At 44.4% G+C, this 20,692-nt stretch overlaps 1 protein-coding gene across 4 annotated transcripts; it reads left to right on the top strand.

Annotated features, from left to right (window-relative positions):
* Positions 1-2,791: 2,791 nt before the first annotated feature.
* On the top strand, positions 2,792-20,599 carry PSEN2 (presenilin 2). Of its 4 annotated transcripts, none has more exons than XM_032989324.2 (11): positions 2,792-2,876; positions 7,833-8,024; positions 8,751-8,980; positions 9,956-10,097; positions 11,002-11,069; positions 11,885-12,105; positions 12,946-13,044; positions 14,845-14,922; positions 17,215-17,334; positions 17,554-17,672; positions 19,555-20,599. In XM_032989324.2, exons 2-11 carry the CDS (start codon positions 7,878-7,880, stop codon positions 19,708-19,710), a joined length of 1,380 nt encoding a protein of 459 aa, XP_032845215.1. In that variant the 5' UTR covers positions 2,792-2,876; positions 7,833-7,877; the 3' UTR covers positions 19,711-20,599. The 4 variants fall into 4 exon arrangements, with proteins under 4 accessions (XP_032845215.1, XP_042645312.1, XP_042645313.1 ...); XM_042789378.1 differs by lacking the exon at positions 2,792-2,876 and adding an exon at positions 3,289-3,445; XM_042789379.1 differs by lacking the exon at positions 2,792-2,876 and adding an exon at positions 3,512-3,582 and having other exon boundaries at positions 7,833-8,015.
* The last annotated feature ends 93 nt before the right edge of the window (positions 20,600-20,692 follow it).

Below are 20,692 nucleotides of genomic sequence, written 5' to 3'. Positions count from 1 at the left end.
TCTGGTGACAATTGCTTCTGTTGAGAGACACTGATTTCCCAAGTCAAAAAGCTGCGATGCAGCTTGTCACATGATTTTCCTAGGAACAGGCATACTTTATATTATCTGTGAGAGATCCTTAAGGAAGTGACTCCACAGATCTGTTTAGAGAAGAGAAAAAAAAGCAGAAATATTTTTGATGGCCGTATGAATACAGAGTGAGATTCTTCTCAGAGAGTCTTTTAACTTGCTCTCAGGTCAGATGCTTCTCATGTGATGCAGCTAGGAAAAAAACATGTGAAGGGACATTCTAACTGAAAGCTGTATGGTAGTAACTCTCAAGAAAGGAGAAACTGAAACAACTACTTGTCATCCTATAATCCACTTCAGGGTGCAGAAGAGGAATACTGAGTTAAGCTAGAGTTTTGCCTCTGAAAACTGCAGAGACAGGCAAAATACACGTTGTCAGAAAGACAGATGAGTTTCACATACCCACAGTCCCAGAGCCACCAGTTCTTGTGTTTTCATGAAGGTTGCAATAAATTTAATTTTTCTGAAAACCCTTTTCTAGGTTGCACAAGACCTACACCTCTTTGCACTTGTCCAACAGGGTGAGAACAAAAGGGAGGATCCAGTGAGAACGTGGAAAGACACGAGGAATTTGTTTGTCTCTGAACTTCAGGTCGGAGACCTGAATAGACATTTGTGTAGTTCATGTTACTGTAATCTTCCCCCAGAGCCTTTCATACTCAAGAGTAGCATTATTAAGAGAGAAAAAAAGCTGCAAGCTTAGCTTTTAAAGCTGCTGAGAAAGGCCAACTGGGCTTGTAAAACCAGTTCCCATCCCTTCATCCCCTAGAAGAAGGAGCCCAAGAACAATTTACCTATTGCCTGCACAGATGGATGGCAGGCCAGGGGTTTCACTGGAACGTGCTTGTTGCTGGCTCAGGGATAACTCTGGGCAGGCTCAGATGGACTGGCCAGCTGCCAGCGAGGTGAAGAGCAGCACAGTTCAGACTGTTAATACTTTGGCTTCGAAGTTGTAAAATGTTTTAAACCACATAAATATTTTTACTATTATCCCAAATTTGTGTCATGTATATAAGCTTCACATAAAAGGGATGTAAAGTTACTGTCAGTTGTGGAAAATCTGGCTGCAACTGAAATTGCTCCTTCTAATATTAAACAAACTTGACAAGCAACTGAGCATAAAATGTGCAAAGCATTCAGTTCATCAGAGAAATTCCCATTTTAAAAAAACCCTTCATCTGGATCAAATGTCCAGTGAAAAGGAACTCAACAGCTCAGCACTAAGACCAAAGATAGACACAGCCTTTGAGAGAAACATATTACAAAGAGCTCTGATACTCTGCTAGTGAAGAACGCAGCCAAGCACACAGTTTATCAATTTTCCTAGGCTGACTTTACCTTGGCAAAGGACAGCTGGCTATGCTTTGATAGGCAGCTCTCTGGGGCTCTGAAGAATTTTACATGTAACGTAATTGTGTGTGCAAAGTGGTTCAAAATGAGGATTACAGGTATAAGGGAGGTGTATCACTTGTCACCAGTATTGCGCAGGAAATTTGGGGAAAAGAATCTGATGGCCAGCTTAGATTTGGAATATGAAAAAAAAAAAAATCCATTTTGTCCAATGACATATAGGGGCAGTTCACTTATTGTACCTTGTGTCTCCTTCATTGCCATTTTACCCTTTATTTCTTTTGTATGCAAGACCATCAGAGATGGCATGAAGCAAAGAGCAATGTGAAACTCTGCTGCCAAAATTCCCTGTCTACGCCTGAGATTCTACCTAAGTGACAACAGCAGCAGAAGGAATTTATCATGACTCCAGTTCATGTCTCTGCCCCCACAGATGATGAGCAAGTGCTACAGACCTGCCAGAATCTTAATTTCACTTAACTGTTGCTTGATAAAGTAATGGGAGCAACAGGGGCACAGGAGCTGTTTGTGTGCTGATTGAAAAACAGTTTCATCTATCTATAGGGTTATCTTGCTTACTATCATGCTAGATTTTTTTATTTTCAACAAAAAGGCTTACACTCTGAAAATACAAACTTCTCACACCTGTAGAAGATAATGCGAAAATGTCTGTAATTTTCCTTTATTGGCCCATCTGATCTATAAACTGAGCAGAGGTCAGGCGCGTCTCCAATAGAACCATTCTTTGGTCATTTCCTCTGTTTTCTGTATTTCGTCCTCCACACTTCCCCCTTACCTTTTTATTTCAATCAGGATCTGCACACTCGCATAGCTTTCCCACTTAAGGCCATTGATAACCATTTAAACGCCTTAAAAGCACCAGTGGCCCAGTTACTTACAGTGTTTGTAAAAACGCGAGTTAGGGTGTAAAGCCAGGCATTTTCAAGCAATTAAAGCTGACTTTCACCGGCGTCCGGCTGTAAGGGTACAGCCGTTGGGCTTGAGGGAAGCTGTCGTTGCTTCACCAGACAGATCGCTCCCGTTATCTGTACGCTTCGCGATCCCACACAGCGCCTGCCCACTTAACGGCAGCACACGGGACAGGGCCCCGGCTTCCCTCGCTGCTGCTGCTGCTGCTGAGGGGAAAACCCCTTCGCAGCTGCCGCTCGGCCCCGCCGCCCCCCACACCCACCCCGCAATGGCGGCTCGGCCGCCGCACGGGTAGCCTCACTGCCAGAGGGAAAGGGCGGGGGGGAGCCGCCTTGCTATTGGCCGCGCCTCTTCCCACCTTTCTCTTCCATTGGAGGAGAATGGCTGGTAGGTGGGGACATGCGCCGAGCGGCAGATGTTACGGCGAATCGGCAGGCTCTCTCGCCCCGCCCCGTCGCCGGCGTCGGGGCTGGAGTGCGCCGGGGCCAATGGGAGCGGGAGAGCTGCCTGGGCCGTGCCGGGAGCAGGTAAACAGCGGCGGCGGCGGTTCTCGCCGCCCTCCCCGGGCCCCCGCCGCCCTCCCCGGGCCCCCGCCGCCCTCCCCGGGCCCCCGCCGCCTTCCCCGGGCCCCCGCCGCCCTCCCGATGGGACCGGGCCGGATTCGGCCCTGGCCGGTCGGCATTCGCGCGGGGGCTCGGGGTCGCCGCGCTGCCGGAGCCGTGCGAGGCCCCCCCCCGCTCCGCGCCTGGGCCCGGCAGAGAGGCGGGGGGGGAAGGAGGTCCGGCAGCCTTGCCGGCCCGTTCTGGTGGAAGGTGTATATATGTGTGTGCATATACGTATATTTTTGTATATGTGCGTATTATATATACGTATATATATGTGTTTATGTATGTGTTTATGCGTCTGTGTAAAATAGGAATATATTTCTCCTGGGCGGTGACAACTCTGCCAGCAATCCGGGATTTCATTTGGCAACGCTGCCAGAAACTTAGCGGACACCAGACTTTTCAGCATCAGAGAGGGCAGCTGGGGAAAACGCCTGCATGGGTGCAAGGTCTCCTTCTGGCCTCCTGCAACGTCTGTGTCTGGCAGGACTGTTAGTTTCTTGCACTTCCTTTCTTTTTTTTTTGTTAAATGTTTGTTGTCCCTCTCTCTCCGCCAGCCGCTGTGTGGGTGGCCGGGCTGGCCGTGCGCTTGGACGGGCAGAGGAGCTGACCCAGCCCCGCAGCCTCGGTGCGTACCTGTGTGCCCGGCTGCGGCTCCCCAGGGGCCGTGGGGGCACCCGGGGCTCTGTGCCCCCGTGGCCGGCTGCCCCCTGCGCGCTCGGGGAGGATGCGGGAACCCAGCCCTGACACGGGTGTCCTTGAGTGTCCCCGGTGTGTCACCCCTGGCAGCATTGGGGCCAACATGAGTAGCTGCTCCTGGGCGGGAAGTCCGACCCAGGCTTTGAGGTTTTACTGGTGGAAGAAGGTCTGCAGGGCTGTGGTGCCTTCTTGCAGTTATGAGAAGTTGGCTGCTAGTGTATTTGGGCTTAATGCTGGCAAAATAATCCTTCTGGCGCTCTTGGAGAGGGTCTGATTTCGGCTCTGCTAGCAAAATAACTTTGGGGCTATGTGTTGTCCCTTTCTTGTGGGGCAAAAGAAAGCAATGCTAGTTCAGCTACGTTGGCGTGCACTAAGATGGAAGAGGAGGGCTACAAATCTCTACAACTTCCCGTAGTATCTTGTGTTTTGTTATTTTTGCATTCTGGGGCTGAAAGGAAATGGCATTTGCAAGTTCTCTTTTGAGTGCTGAGATGCAGTGTTCCCAGTACCCTGTCATTTTAGCAGCATGCAAGTACTGGCTTTATTGGCAAGAACCTGGAAATCTTTCCTCCTAATTTTGGCCCCACCACTTAAGATATTTCTTAAAAGTTTTTTCTTTCTCTTTGTATTTACCAATAGTAGTGATTATTACATCTGAAACTTAGGAAAACATCAAGCTGTCAGTGTCAGCCCAAAGATTTCTCTTGATCTAAATATAGCAAAGAAAAACTCATTCTCTTCATCTAATTGCCGTCAAAGAGAACAATATGTATAACTAGGAATTTTACTTCTCAAGTGGATTATTAAGTATTCTGATAGCCTAAAGCAGCTGTTTTGTGCTGTATATTGTGCTGGTATTTGTGATGGATGAAATGCAAAGTAAAGGATTTAGGTTTGTTTGCAGCATGGTGATGCTGCAGCATGAAATTAGAAGGCCGACTGAGGCAAGATCCTAATGTTTGTTTGAATTGGCCTAGTTTCATCAAAATCCATAAAGCTAATTTATTGCAGTTGAGGAAAGAGGTCCCTTGCATGAAGGACATTCAGAAAGAGAGAAATGGTGACTCCTGCTTTCCTACAGGCTTCATAAGACTGTTGTAAAGTAGGAGTTGTATTCCCTTCTCAGCTGCTCTGTTACAAGAAGCACTTACTACTGACCTAGTTTTTGTCCCCTTTCATTTTTGCCATACATTGAGAGTTTGGTCTCTTGGCTCTTAAACATTGCATGATTTTTGAATGGGACCTAATGTGCTCTCTCAGGGCAGAAGCATTCTCTTCTTTAGCTCTGCTCAGCCCGAAGTGTGCTGCTGTGCTGGGTACGAGTGACCAGGCTGGTCCTTCTTCCTCTGGATGACAGGCTGCCTAAAACAAAGCTCTCTCCAGCAGCCAGCACAGCCTTGGTGCCAGATCAAAGTGCAGCTCTGATGAATAAATAGTGGCATTAGACAAACTCCCTGCTGGGTTCTGCAAACTCTGTCAAAGAGCCCCGCTGCCAGAGGTGTTGCAGACCTGAGGTGAGGGTGGGCTGCTTGTCTGGGAGTGAGCAGAGGGCTTGGCGCCGTAAGGCTCGATGCTACTGGAAGGGGTCTGGCTCAGCATTCCCTTTTCCTCATGTGGGCACTGGTGCTGCTCCCATAGCCAGTCTGGGAGCCTGTCCTGCTGGAACCTGGCTCTGTGACAGCAAAATGAAACAAGTGCCTATTGTCTTTTCAAAAGAGCTAGACAGCTGATGAGCACCTGGTGTTGGCACCAGAGAGACAGGGTAGTGGGACAGGACTATGTATTTAAGTCAGTTTAAGGCAGCTGTGAGTACAGCATCTGAGGATTTGTTGAGGGCTGGTTGCCACAGGAGCTCCTGTAAAATCCAGGATATGTTGGGGTTTGTTTGTGTAAGACCACACTAAAACCAAAGCCTTGTAAACAAGGGCCAGTAAAACTGTGTTCAGGTCTGAGTCTGCTTGCTGACCAAAAGTATTGTTGCATTTTTGCACTTGACCATATCCTTGTTGAGGGAGAATAGCAGAAAATGTCCAGCTTAAAAATGTCTGTATTACAACATGAGATTCTCTTTCTGTGTTATCATGGAGGTTAGTAATTAGCACTGTGATTTTGCTATTGGTTTAATTCCTCCATTTGGCCTAACTAGGGTGTTGAAAGTAGGCTAATTGTCTGTCCATTCTAAATCCTCTGAGATTTGCTCTGTTCATATAGCAAAAATTGTGTGGCAGTTTCTTAAAATGGAGAAAACAGTTCTTTAACACTTTCATTGGGTTTTTAATACCTAAATATTGGTCCCAAACTATCAGAGAGTAAATCTCTATTTTTTTTTCCCTGGTCTCTGACATGGGCAGGTTTTGAGTTATTTAAATTCCATGGGTCACAGATCCCATGGCATGCCTAACTTAGCCTGTTCACAGATCCAGAAGTATGTCATGATTGAATGACTTTATGTACCTGACTTCTTTAAAGGCCTAAATCTTATATGTGAGCCAGAATCTAGGCTCTCAGCTGTAAATTGTGAGTCCTCACATGCTCAGTTGGAAGAGTGTGTTAAGCACCTGGAGTGGAGATCTTGGACTCTGTAAAAAATAAGCACACAAACGCAGGTGTTAGGCAGCTCACTCAGAACACAGTATTACTGTGAAGCTGCCAGGGCTGCCTTGAGCGTTACCCCTGCGCTTGTTTCTCATAACTGTACCACTTTTATCACTAAAAGGGGAACAAAATGATATGAAAATGCTTGAAGAGAAAGCAGGGGAGGAGCAGATGTCTGAAAAATGTTTAACTTGAACAGATTGAGTTCTGACTCTAAAATTTCTTGAAGGTGCCAGATGTGTTGAGGAGGTTGTGAAAGAAAGGGGCATCTCCCACTCTTCCCTCTTTCCTTTCTCCAAAGTGAATTTCAATTTCTGTAGTGAGAAGCAAGACTATCTCACAGATTTTCAGAGTATCCACTCTGACCTCTAAAGCTGGCTGGTAGACAGTGTAGTGTACTGGTTGGACTGTGAATGCATGATTCATATTTAGGTGGCTGCGTCTGAGTCGCATGGCTTCTTCAGCTTCCCCTTCCGAGTTGGATATATTTCCTGAGACACACGGGCTTGGGTAAAATACTGCAGAGGAGAGGTGTTCTTGTAGATATCGCAGCTTTACAAGGCATTAGAGGTCTGGTTTTGCTTATGGACAGGTGACTGAGAATCAGAAAGTGACTGAATTATCCTTATTTACTCTGTTTTACTTCGTTAAGCTGACTTAATAAATGCTAAAAGGAATTTTCCTATTACCTGCCTTTACAGCTTCTTGAAATCCTGGCTTTAAGGCTGTTCTGCAGTATTCAGGGCAGTGTACCCCCTTTCTTTGGTGTCTAGAAAAAAAGAGCTGTTCCTTTCCTTTCTGCACCGTGCAACTGCTTTGTTTGCTTTTCTGCATAGCAGTAGGTGGGAAGAGAACAAACATTTCTAGTCCCCACTTTCATACTCCCAAGGTTTTGCCCATCCAAGTAGTTTTGATTGTAATCACAAGGGAACATAAAGGGGGGAAAAAAAAAAAAAGTGTCTCGCCTAAGGAAACAGGTCTTTCCCTTTCTACACAAACCTCCCCTTGTCCACAGGCAGAGAGAAGAACTGCTTATAAAATTCATCTGGTTAATAAACAGTCGTAACAGGGAAGGCAACGTGTAACTCCTGGTTAGTGGCTTATGTAAAGTCGAGGCTCCAGGTTACTAAGAAACTTCTGCTACCTGCTGATGCTTGCAGGAGTGTTTTGTAAGAGCTGAGCTGTCAGCTTTCTAGCAGGCAGCCAACATTTGAGTTTAAGCTTTGTTTGGCCCGTGCAAAACAAACACTAAGAAACCTCCTTTGTGAAAGTCAAGGTGTACTAATGAGAGACAGAAAATAGAAGCAGCGACAGTGAAAGCTGTGTCAAAGGAAGAGAATTAAATTGCTTCAGTGCTGCATTTTGCTGTTCTCCCTGACTGCAAAAGTCACAGTGATTTTTTTTTTTTAACTGAATGGATTGTCATGCCTGGGGTGACAGAAGGCTAAATCAGCTGTTTGAAGGAGATGGAGTTACCTAGCATGCTGTATCCTCCCTACTGAAATTGTGCCTCTTCTTCAGACTTCCAGTTATTTGTACTGCTGTGTTCACTGTTCTTTCCTTTTGTTGTGCTTGTCCCCTCAGCCTTGCATGGTGCTGTGCCCTTCCTGAGTGCTCCCTAGGAAGGCAATGATGATCACGTTCATGAACAACTCGGACAGCGAGGAGGAGCCCTGCAATGAGAGAACATCCCTGATGTCTGCAGAGAGCCCTCCAGTACCCTCCTACCAGGATGGCCTGCAAGCCTCAGAAGCAGGGGAAGCGCAGGCACGTAGGGTAGGTGTGTGTCCTTCCCTGGGGAGTGAAGCAGTGGGGTGTGATGATAGATGTAGTCCTGCTAGCCCTCAATCCCACCCAACAGACTGGTTTCTAGGATTAGCTTTGGCCAGTATTGTTTCTCTGGTGTCGCTCTCAGCCAGCAGCAGCAGTGCCTGTTCCCCTTTCCTCCACTGTGACTTTTTTCCCCTTTTTATTTCCGTATGTACTCCTCCCATTTCCTTCCTTTTGGTAAAGATACAGGCTTTTAATCAGGATCTGATGCACATATGACTTGCAGGATATCCTTTTCAGCCTTGTTTTGCCAGAAACCCTTTGTCTCCTCTGGTCAAATGCAGCAAATGTTAGAACAGAATCTAGTCCTGCCGCCAGTGAAGCAGCAGGGTAAAGCAAGCACAGCATTTCTGTGGGGAGAGGAAGTGGTCAAGCTTATGTCACCTTGGATGTCACTTCTTCTATCTCAGTTCTGGGCATCTTGCCCTTCATGTGCACGTGTCCATCTATATATGTGCACTTGAAGAGGCCCCTAGATATCCATGGTTTTGGTTTAAAAACTCCACTGCAGCCTGCTTGCAATGGCATTTCTAATTGTACTGTTGGTACCTTTCTATTAGGAGCAAGTTGGTATGCTGTGGTGGCCTGCAGCAGCCTCATGAGATACGATGGAATAAAGCTTTGAACACAAACTAAAAAGTGTCTTATATATTTGCTAATATTTCTTTTCAGAAGAGGCGAACAGGTAGCAACCGTAGCCCTAACAGTATTGCTGATGGGGAAATGTCTGACTCGGGTGTTCCAGTGAGAGAAAGCGCCTTGGAAAATGAAGAGGAGGAACTGACTCTGAAATATGGAGCAAAGCATGTAATCATGCTCTTTGTGCCTGTCACCCTTTGTATGATTGTTGTCGTCGCCACCATAAAGTCAGTGCGCTTCTATACGGAGAAAAACGGGCAGCTGTAAGTGGGGTCTTCAAAACAGCCTCTGAGTACCTGGGATCCCTAGATTTACACATATGTTCCACACACGTGGGGCTGTACAGAGTGCTTCCTTGGCAGGTTGGGAGAACATTTGCACAGCTGAAGGTGGCTATGTAAACATACCAAGATCTTACTAAAGTATGCTATGTTCATCTGTGTAAGTTTTTCCATACCTGTGTTATACCGACTCGTTAGCACTGTCATTAGGGTGCCTTAGGCGAAGTCCGTGAGCAGTGTAATTATGAAGTTGCTCATACTGCAGCATAAAAGGCCCACGCTGAACTCCTAGTCTGTTCACTCACTAGCTGGCAGCAGTCAGGGAATAGCATGTTCATTTGGATGAGTGTCTCATTTCCTGATGACATTTCTCATTCCTGAAGACTCATGGTGAGGATACGTAATTCCATCCAGCTTTTGCTGACACTGCCTGAGAACACCCCTGGGGCTCTAACTGTGCTTCTCCTGCTGGGTGGAGAAACGGGGACTGCGGTCCCTTGAACTGAACCAAAGGAAACAAAATGGGGGTGCAGGGTGATGAGAGAGGATAAAAGAGTCTAAGATTCTCCTACCAAGCGTGGAAAGAAAGGGTCCCCCCATTTCAGGACAGTACCTGGGATGTATCCTTATAATTATCATGGAGAGGATCCAGAACATGCGATAAAAATTTGTGACCCAGAGAGAAGCTACTAAGTTAAATAAAGTCATTTATATTCTAGGTCTTTTTGTTTAGAGCTCTGCCAGCCACAGCTGCTCTGTAGGAATGTGGTTTTGATAGCACTAATCTTTGGTTGATAATTAACTGGAGCCCAGCCCCTTCAGAGGCTACATCTCATGTTTGCTGTCCTTGGCAGCCATACCTCTTTTTCTCCCACACAGCGAGGTCTGGTTTTATCTTGGGGCAGTTAGTTAGAAGAGAATATATATACTTTATATTGCTTTTGCTTTATACTGCAGGATCTACACCCCTTTCAGTGAGGATACTCCATCTGTGGGCCAGCGTCTCTTGAACTCAGTGTTGAACACCATCATAATGATCAGCGTTATTGTTGTAATGACTGTGTTCCTAGTTCTGCTCTATAAATATCGCTGCTACAAGGTAAAGCATTCATGTCAGAGCCTCTTCCACTTATATGCTGTGAACTTGAGTTCAAGTGGGGCTTGTGTGTCAGTGAGAAATACAGGTGCTGCACTGGCTAGTTCACATCTTAGTCACAGCAAGAATCACATTGCACAGAAGCCTTTGTCAGTGGTGGTAGAGCTGTGCCCCTGAATGTGCTTTGCTGTTATTTTGTCACTAATGGTAGGCTCTTAAAAATGAGGCCTGCTCCTTTGTTAGTCAGGTCTGAGTCTTCTCCATCTGATCAAAAAGTCTTGCTGTTTCCATGTATGGACTAAGTTGTACCATTTACTGCAAATGCCTTTTCTTAAGAAGTTTCAGGCAAGCTTTGTGGGAACTGGCATTCTTCCAACCTGTGAAGGCTCTGGTGGAAAGGGACAAGGCCTGGAGGGAAAGGCATATTCAGGTTTTGTGGTGCCCATGGAGTTGTTATATGTGGTACTGGCTTAGCATTTGAGCATTGGCCATTGCTGCTCTTCAGACTTGGCCCTGAGATGGATTTATTGTACGGCCTTGGGCAAACTCCTCCCCCCAGGCAGAGAGAATGTGTTTACCTGCCTAAGCTAGAAGCCAGTATGGATACCCATGGAAATGGATAGGGAAGAGACTTAAAAAACCAACCAAACAAAACAACAACAACAAAAATAACCCAAAACAAACACGAAGGCATAGAATAAAAAATGAAAGAGTTTGGAATAACCTGGAGCAACTGGCTGTCCCTCCTTCCTCACTGGCAGTGGGGAAGGCAGTGTCTTTGGAAACTGGAGGAGGAGTGCAGGAGACTATTGGACAATAGGAAGCTCTGTCAATAGTTTATGCAGCACTGTGACCTGCACAAGGGGTAACAGCCTCTTCAATCACTGTCTCTTATTGCCTTTGATAGTTCATCCATGGCTGGCTGATCCTGTCCTCTTTGATGCTGCTCTTCCTCTTTACCTACATATACCTTGGGTAAGTGGGAATGGTGCAGGTTAACCTGGCAGTTCAGGGCTCCTTCACCTCTTTGCAGAAAATCTCCAACTTGAACAAGGACAGAAAGGTCTCCCCTTCTCCAGACAGAGGTTTAACAACTGTTAGAATGAGATAGCTTTCTTTTTTTTAAAAAATATAAAATGAGGTGTTCAATAGGCAATGCGTGATTTTACAGGGCCTACTCTACAAAAATCACTGCAAAGTGATACTGTGAGCATGAAATGAACAGGCTGAACCTTGTGGTACAGAGGCCCTGAATTACACAATGAGGAGCAAGTGGAAAGGAACTTGTGCTGAGTTGTTTCTCTTGATTTGTCTTGCCTTTTTGACAGACTACACTGTTTCAAGCTCATTCCCTTAGCTCCCAACTCAGGTAGAACCAAGCTTTTAACTTGCAGGTGATACTTGTTAAAACTTTTCATTTTTAATTGTAACCATCATGCATCTGGTGGGATGACTTGTACATGACTTCTTTGCTGCAGACAGTCATGTAGCCACAGGCCTATGTTCAGTTAAGACTTGAAATTCTGCCTGCTCAAACCCTTGGAATCACTGTTGACCTCAGAACCGAGGCAGTGGAGTGACTGCACATGCAGCACGTCCATCTCCTGCAGGAGGAACAGAGAGCTAAGAGCAGCAGTTAGCTACAAGGCAGGTTCCCCTTCCATGATGAGAGCTGCTTCTGTCCTGCTTCCTCCTGGTGTAGTAGGAGGCCTTTTTGTTTAACTATGGCTAGTAGGATGCTTTGTGTGTCAGTTGCTTTTACTGCTTAGCTGAATTTTCTTGTATTCCAGTGAAGTATTGAAGACGTACAACGTGGCCATGGATTACCCCACTCTGTTCTTAGTCATCTGGAATTTTGGAGCTGTTGGAATGATTTGCATCCACTGGAAAGGTCCCTTGCAGCTCCAGCAAGCATATCTCATTATGATCAGTGCTCTAATGGCACTGGTTTTCATTAAATATCTACCCGAGTGGTCAGCATGGGTGATTCTAGGTGCAATCTCCATCTATGGTAAGTCTGGGTTGTGATTCTCAAGGTGTGGTTCATGGAGAGGTTATTCTGAGGCAACCTCAGGACTGTTTATGTCATTCAAAAACCAACTTTATGGTGCTAACAGCTTGAGAAAGAGGCAGATGGGCAATTAAGATGATTCCCTGACTTGTCTCTTGCCAACTTGTTCGTGTAGGTACTGTAGTCCTACCATGTCTTTCAAAGTGGAATACCAAGTCAGGGAAGTACTGAACCGCACCTAACTGCATGGTAGGGGTGGTTGGATTTTTATCAGTAGCAACCTGATAGTCTTGCCGGTTTCGTTTATAATTATCAGGAGATTATGGATTTTGGTATGAGTTACAAGTTTCAAGAGAACCTGCAGAACAAGAGGCAGCTGGGGGGGTAACATTCAGATTGGTGAGGAGCTCTAATGGAGGAGAGAGGGTAGGCGAAGAGGAACTGGACCAAAGGCCTTCATTCATGTGAAACACAGAGCAGTGGATTGTAGAATGTGAACAAAATACCACCAGTCATTCTCAAATTTAAGACCTCGATGTAATGCTGTCTTCTATTTTCAAAGAAATAATGTGGTGTTCTCAAGAGGCTTTTTATAGGATTAGCACAATGAAAACTCTTTATTATTACATTAAGTCTTGGGGACGGTATTTTAAGTGAACAGCACCTTCAAGGATTAGAACAGCTAGAGTTATGCAAAGTGGCAGAAACTGCTGTTCAGGAAATCATTCAGTTAATATTGAAAGATGTAATCTTGAGGGGAGAATAGCTTTTTAAAGATAAAGAATGTAAAATGCACATAATAGCTTGACGTGAGATTGTCTGGCCCTTTTCTCTTTGCAGATCTGATGGCTGTTCTCTGTCCCAAGGGGCCACTGAGAATGCTGGTAGAAACTGCACAGGAGAGAAATGAGCCCATTTTTCCTGCATTAATATATTCCTGTGAGTAAAATTAGAATGTTAACGTTTTTAGCCAGATTAAACTCACAACCTATTTCTGTGTCAAACCAAAGAGCACTGTTTTAGTTACTGCTTTGCCCCAAGATTGGTGTGCATTTATGTTCTAGAACAGACCATTTGTAGAAGGCCTTGTTTATCAGTCACAGTGGTGCCAACTCTAATTAGCCAAAGGGAGCCCACATTTGCCTTGTGAAGCTGAAATGTTCAAAAGTAGATTTATCCTTTTGTAAATACAGTGCAGAACATGCCCCTCTGTTCTGCATACAAAAACTTGTATTAGGTTAACAGTAGTGTTTGCAAAGTTCTGTGATTAGATGATGCTCACTCAATAGACTTACTCTTTATGCATACACTTTATAGACACAATTTAAATGTGTAATGAGGTTCCATTCTTCCTGTAGCCCGCTTTTGCTCTGTGCATTGTATGGATGGCAAGGCTTAGAATAGATTTGCTTCATTGTTCATTGTGTGGCTGCTTGCTTTGTAAAGTGCTCTATTCAAGCATTGCCCAGCAAACAGAATCAGTTGTCTCTTCCCTGGCTTTTTTGGGCTGTTTAACTGTAATGGTGTCTGGTGCCCTTATCCACAAAGGTGTATGTATATGCTTAAGATTAAGACAGCTGGAAGGCAGGCAACTCAATGCTCACAGGACCTGGACTCAAGTGCTTCATGGACCTCAGTGACTTTTTCATTACATCGCTTGTAAGATGAATGGGTATTTCCAAATGTTGGGTGCTAAGTTGAACATGCCTACAACCTGATTGATTTTTTTTCTTTTTTTTTTTTTTTCCCCCCAACATTTAATGTTATATAAATGCTTTTATATGTTCCAAGCAGAGCTTCTGTTTGCTTCAGCTGACCTCCTTTTTACTGGAGATTCTGTTATACTGACCTGAGACAATCTAAATGAAGTCTCCTGCATGTTTTGGTTAACAGAGTTTATCTAAAGGAGAATGCAATTCAACAAATAATAAATACTGAACAAAAAGTTCTTGTGCCGAACATCAGTGTCTCCATTGCAAGACCACATTCTGTGGCTCCCTCTAGATGGAAAAACATCACCTTGGCTGAGTTTGTAGTGGAAAAGCAGGCACTGTGTTTGCCTTGGCTTATTTTGTTTAGTTTAGCTTCTAGAAAAACAGGAAGACTGATGCACACTTAAATAAATAGCTGATTTTGAGTTCTATTCCACTGATTTCAGAATGGTTTGTATTCCTTTTTAATTTAGAGATCCATCTCAAGAATAAATCCCCAAACATCCTTCAGTTGTTCTTGGAACTTAAACAGCAATAGCCAATATTTTGACAGGAAGGAATCAAAACAAATAGGCAGAGAGAAAACTATCACTCTAACAACTCCTGCATATTCCTCATGTGTGTGCTTTTAGCAGAACAGGAGGAGTAAGGTGTTTAAGTTAGCCTCTGGTTAGCTTTTGTACTACCATCATTTCCTGGGCAATTATTTTCTTTGAAGAGCCAGAAACTATGAAGAAAACAAAGTAGATGACCTGAATTCTGGATTTTTGCTTGCTTTAGTCTACAGAGAAGCCTATACTGACTCTTAGCTATTTGTGTTCTGGGACCTTCTTAAAAACTGAATGGATGCTTTAATTTTCTTCCGCCTTCTCTCCTAAGTGCTCAGGGAAACCAACTAAGAGTGAGTGTTTTAAAAGCATTTAGAGGGGCAAAGGGTTGTATTTTTAGGAACAGCTAAATACTTAGTTCCCCTGAGCTACAGTGACCAATGTTTTATGCAGCTGATCACTTTCTCTCTTTCTTCTAGCTGCTATGATGTGGACAGTTGGAATGGCAAAGCCAGACACAGCAGCAAGGGGACCAAGACAGCAGATGTGGGATGCAGGTTTGCTCGCATGTCATTCTTCTATACAGACCACTGTCCCATGGAAATAATGTGTATGTTTGAGACTGCAAGTGAATGTAAGCCCCTGAATCCTAATGGATTAATTTTTTTCAGTGTTGTTACATTAGTTGCAGAACTTGGTGATGTTCTGAAACCTGCTGTTAGGACTGGCAAAGATGAACAGACAATGTAGGAAGCTCTAGTATTCAGGCTGCTTTTATTTAAAAAACAACCAAACAAAAAACCAAACAGGAGTGTTGTTCAACACACATCTTCAGGTGTACTGAAGTCAAAGCTGAAAGTGGGTTAGTGGGGTTTTATAGTTTTACTAGCTGGGGATGGTAAATTACAACATAGGTTCGTAAATATCATAGAATCATAGAATGGTTTGTGTTGGAAGGGACCTTAAAGACCATCTAGTTCCAGCCCCCCTGCCACGGGCAGGGACACCTTCCACCAGCCCAGGTTGCTCCAAGCCCCGTCCAACCTGGCCCTGAACCCTTCCAGGGAAGGGGCAGCCACAGCTGCTCTGGGCACCCTGGGCCAGTGTCTCACCACCCTCACAGTAAAGAATTTATTCCCCATATCTAATCTAGATCTACCCTCTTTCAGTTTAAAACTGCTACCCCTCATCCTATCCCTACAGTCCCTGATAGAGTCCCTCCCCACCTTTCCTGTAGCCCCCTTTAAGTACTGGAATGCTGCTATGAGGTTTCCCCAGAGCCTTCTCTTCTCCAGGCTGAACAACCCCAACTCTCTCAGCCTGGCCTCACAGGGGAGTTGCTTCAGCCCCCTGATCATCTTTGTGGCCTCCTATGGACCGGCTCAACCAGGTCCATGCCCTTCTTATATTGGGTGCCCCAGAACTGAATGCAGCACTGCAGGTGGAGTCTTGAGGGTGGAGTAGAGGGGGAGAATCCCCTCCCTCGACCTGCTGGCCACACTTCTCTTGATACAGCCCAGGGTACGGTTGGCTTTCTGGGTTGTGAGCGCACACTGCTGGCTCATATTCAAATATAATGCCGATGAGCTGGTAAACTTAATGCAATGTGCTGCAACACACTGGAGACCACTTCTGTGGAGCAGACATGCTTTTACCTAGCAGTAAGTGCAATATGGCTTACCCTGCCAAAGAAAATGCATGTGTCTTCATTTACGCTTGGGCAAAGGCTTATGTTTGGGCAGTTACCCAATGGTAGCTGATGTGTTCCAAGTTTACATTCTAGCTGGTCCTGTGGTAATTTGTGTGCCTTTGATTTTTATCTGCTTGGAATGCAAGTTAAACATGCAGTGTTGAGGTGATTGAATAAAATCTGACTTGTGGTTTTGGGAGGATTTCCCACTTGGTCCTGTGTACTTCAGAGATGACAGTACCTTTTTAGGTTAAAGTAATAAATATGCTAAGGTTTGATAACTGAACATGCTGCTCATCTCAGGATAAAGCAGCTGACATACTAACAAACCGCGGGGACTCAATCCTGCTTTGTAACTGGGCACAGAGCAGGCTCAAACTACATGCTGAGATGTACAGAATGCCTCTGTGGCAGCTGTGTGTGTCTCAGACCACAGTCTGCTTGTATCTGCAGCAGTGGCATCCTGTCAGACTGATGTGGACTGGAAAGTCTATGAGTGCTGCTGAAAAATAGGAACTGTCAGACAGAGTAATATATTGCAGGCTGGCTGTTTCCAAAATAACTATTAAGGGCTATGTTAGATGTGTTTAACAGGGGAGAAAAGAAATTTAAATCTGTGGCCAATGAAATGTGTCCACTTTCTACATGTGAACGCTCAGCTCCAATGTCAATGCAATTCAGGGCAGAACTTTTCTCGTAAATGGCAGTCTTCTTAGTCATCCATTTTTGTCATATGACCAGTTAGGGAATACCTGAGTACCTCCACCCCAAAGATATAACAATGTGGGAATGCATATTAACTTTACTTGGGTTTGCTTGTCATTTTAGTCTGTGCAGAGCAATGCTTAGTTCTGCGTATGTACTCACCTGTTAAAGCCACTGAACTGGGTAGCTGTCAAAGGAGCTGTGAACATGTACCCTTCTGACTCTTTCAAATAACAACACACATGTTTTCCTCAAAGCCACTAAATGCCTTTGCTTGAACTGCTCCTGATGATCACATCTCCAGGAAACAAAGGGCTTACCCATTCCAGGGAAGCTTCACAGAAGGGTGGCTTTCATGCATTAAAACAAGTTATAAATGTAGCTACCTCCTGTGGTTTTTTTTTTTTTTTTTTTTTTTTATTGTCTGCTCTTGGCCTATTTTTGTGGAACCAAGCTGAGGATGAGAGAGAGAACCACAGAAGCCCTTCACATGCAGATTCTCAGATGTCGGAGACGAGGAGTCCTGTTCCAACCCGCCCTACCACTTCTTTAGAAGAGCTCGAGGAGGAGGAAAGTAAGGAAAGCTTTATAACTTGCTTTCAGTGTAGTCAGAGCCTGATGTTTTTACTCAGTGGTTAACACTATCCAGTTCGGTCTAATCACAGTTAATTTGAAGAGTTGTGACTTGCTGAGCAACAGAGATCTTGAGTCTGACTGTGTATTACTTGCTGCTGCAGAATCTGCTCTGGGAAGAGCAGAATTAATACTTGTTTTCTTTTTCTGTTCCTCTCAGGGGGTGTGAAGCTGGGCCTTGGAGACTTCATATTTTACAGTGTGCTTGTTGGGAAAGCAGCTGCCACAGCTAGTGGAGACTGGAATACTACACTGGCCTGCTTTGTAGCCATTCTCATAGTAAGTGAGCAAGTTTTAAAAAATTCTGTTATACCTTGTTTATCACAGCAGCGTTGCCAGAAGTACCAGCAGCTGAGCACTGTTAAATCACTGCAGGTAATGTGCTGGGTATTTAGGAGGAACCAGCCAGGACTCTGTCCATTAAAGACAGGCTTTAAACAGCCACCGAAGCTGAATTGTATGGACTCATCGGAGCAGAGCCAAGCGTGGAGATGGTCTGGGTGAAACAGCCCCAGGGAAAACAATTATAGCTGAACTGTTAGTGTGTTTGCTTCAGTGTTGAAAGATTGGGGACTTCTGTTGGCCACGAGTCAATATTAGGAACTCCACATTGATTAGCAAGTGTAGTTGAAAAGGTTAACTCCCTTATGCTAAGGAGAACTGCTAGCTAAGAGGATGAAGACCTGTCTTGTTCTGGTGTTTGAGATGGAAGAAACAGTAATGAAGGAGACTTAAAAATCCATGAAAATGATCAGTAAAAGCAAATGACAATCATACTGTAACTGCTAAAGGACTTGGTGCTGCCACGTCTAATGACAGCACACTGTTGAGCTTTCACCTAGGTAGAAAATAATAACTAGGAACTTGCTGTTGACATTAGCATCCTCATGGAAATGAAACAGAAGGGCAATGGCAGGATTTTTAGGAGGCATGAGAAAATCAATTATTGTGTCCTTCTTGGGCCTCCCTTTCCCCCCTTAGATCCCAAGGATATTGAAAGACAGTGACTTTCACTTGTGAAGATCATGGATCAAAAAGCATGAGAACAAGAAATGAACTAACTTAGTGTGTTGTGTGTAGCTTTCCTACCTCCCAGGTCAGAAAGACCTTTAGGATCACCTAGCTCCATATCCTGGGGTCCAGCACAAGGTCCCTTCACTGGCAGAAATATTCTCTGTTGTCTGCCCATGAGGCCATTTCTTTTATAGTGCTGTTAAAGATTGTTCTGTCTCCTTTTGCAGTTTCATAATCCTGCTGCTATGTAGCTTTCTGGTTCCCAAAAATACCCCTGCAGTGTCCCAGCAGTGAGCACATCTTTAAATGCGGATGTGAACTAAGGAGCAGGTGTAGGCCAGATATGGTCCCTGAGCTACAGGCTCAGTTGGATTGTAATCAAATTTACAGTCTAGAAACACTGATTTTTATTTTTTTTTACTTGAAAAAATCCTGTCCGCTGATCTTCAATTAGTGGATTTTTTTTATTTTAGTCTACTTTTTGTCTCTGAAGTTTTGTCATCATAAAGGAGTTAAAAAGAGCTCAGATAAGAGAAGGAATTCATACCTAAATGCACTTAGCCATATGGTCTACCCAAAATGTGCAAAAGCTTTCACACATGTTCCAAAAAACAGATTTTGGCCTGCTACCCAGATAAAACCAGAATCCACCTATCGTAGTAAGTAATACAGTCAAAAGAACAGCAGTAGATACTTTTTTTTTCTTTTTTTACCCCAAGACACCTTGAAAACTGGGAAGGTGTTGGAAGTACATGCTGCTGTGTATTAGAGTCCTCCAGTGAAACTCCTTATCTGCGCCATTCACCAGGATATTTGCTTTTATCTGCTGGATCAGTACCTCATCCATAATGGCGTAGAACAAAATGTAAAATAATCTGTAAATAAATTAACCTCTCGGGGTCAGCTGTATGTCAGCATTAGTTGTTTATACCACTCTCTCAGCAGAGAGCTGTGCTCAAGATTGCTGAAGAAAATACCTGGCCAACCTGTGTGAAAGGTGAAGCTGTGGGCTCATGTACTTCATGCTACTGGTAGCTTCAATTGTTATACAGTGTGTATAGCTTATTATTTGTATATTAGGTTGTTGATGACATATCTTTCTGGGCTTCTTACTATATCTCCTTGTGTTTTTTATTCTCTCTGGCAGGGTTTGTGCTTAACTCTTTTGTTACTGGCTGTTTTTAAGAAAGCGCTGCCTGCTCTTCCCATCTCCATCACCTTTGGCTTGGTTTTTTACTTCTCGACAGACAACCTTGTGCGACCATTCATGGACACCCTGGCCTCCCACCAGCTGTATATTTAGAAGAAGTGGGAGTTGGAGGATTCTTTTTAAAGCTTTGCTGTGAAGTGTGGTACACTGTTTTGGAATAAGTCATAAAGTTTTACACTTAGTGCCCTATATTTCTAAGGAAAACACTAACTCTGTGACATGATGCATACTAAAAATCTAATAGTTACATGTTGAACTGAGATTTTTCACAGGACTCTTGGACTCCGGTGAAAAGCGTGGCTCATTGCTGATGTCAGAGCATTACTTTGATGTTATTTGATGTGCACACTGGCTGTTACAAGCACAGAAACGTGTATGTAGCATGGGATACTGGGGAGGTGAAGGGTTTGATCTGTGCTTCCAGAAGCTAAGGTATTTTAGCCCTGGAATTGCAGTCGAGTTTAACTGTACACTAGAGTTTCTAACGCTTAACACTTCTGAAATATTGCGCAAACATGCGGTGCAAGTAAATTGTACCTGTAATTAGAAAAGCATAGCAGTCAGGATGCACAGAACAGAGCAGTGCATTACACCTGGTCGTGAGCATTAGAGAAGTGAGGCTGAACTTCATAAGCTGGCCTCTGTGCATATAACTTCTGTTGAAATTGCCCCAAATGCCTATTTATTCTGACCTTAGACATAGGGAGCCATGATGGATCTAGACGGGATGTCAGTGGTGGGATGGTTAAGCATCAGGCTTCTGGTTCTGAGTGCATCCACCACTGCACCTAACAGCTGATGAAGGCAGGGCTGCCTGCTCCAGCACATCAGATTCTCAGCATGGGAAAGCAAATACTTTTTCCTGTCTCCTCCCAGTGTTTTATCTTTTTTGAAATCTTTTTCTGGGTCTATACTACAATCCTCAAATTACCATAAGGTGGAAATTACTGCGCAGCTCCAGTAAATCAGACCTGTAACTTCTTGTGTGTATTTCTGGTCTCATTTCTGTGCATTGTTATAACTACTCCAAAGGAGAATTTACCTTCCATTTATGAAGAGGTCCTCTTACACTGAT

Source organism: Tyto alba, unplaced genomic scaffold, assembly GCF_018691265.1.
Source record: "Tyto alba isolate M040663 unplaced genomic scaffold, T.alba_DEE_v4.0 Super-Scaffold_16, whole genome shotgun sequence".
Classification (NCBI taxonomy): Eukaryota; Metazoa; Chordata; class Aves; order Strigiformes; family Tytonidae; genus Tyto; species Tyto alba.
Note: the sequence above shows the minus strand (reverse complement) of the source record. Positions and strands in the feature narration are given on the sequence as shown.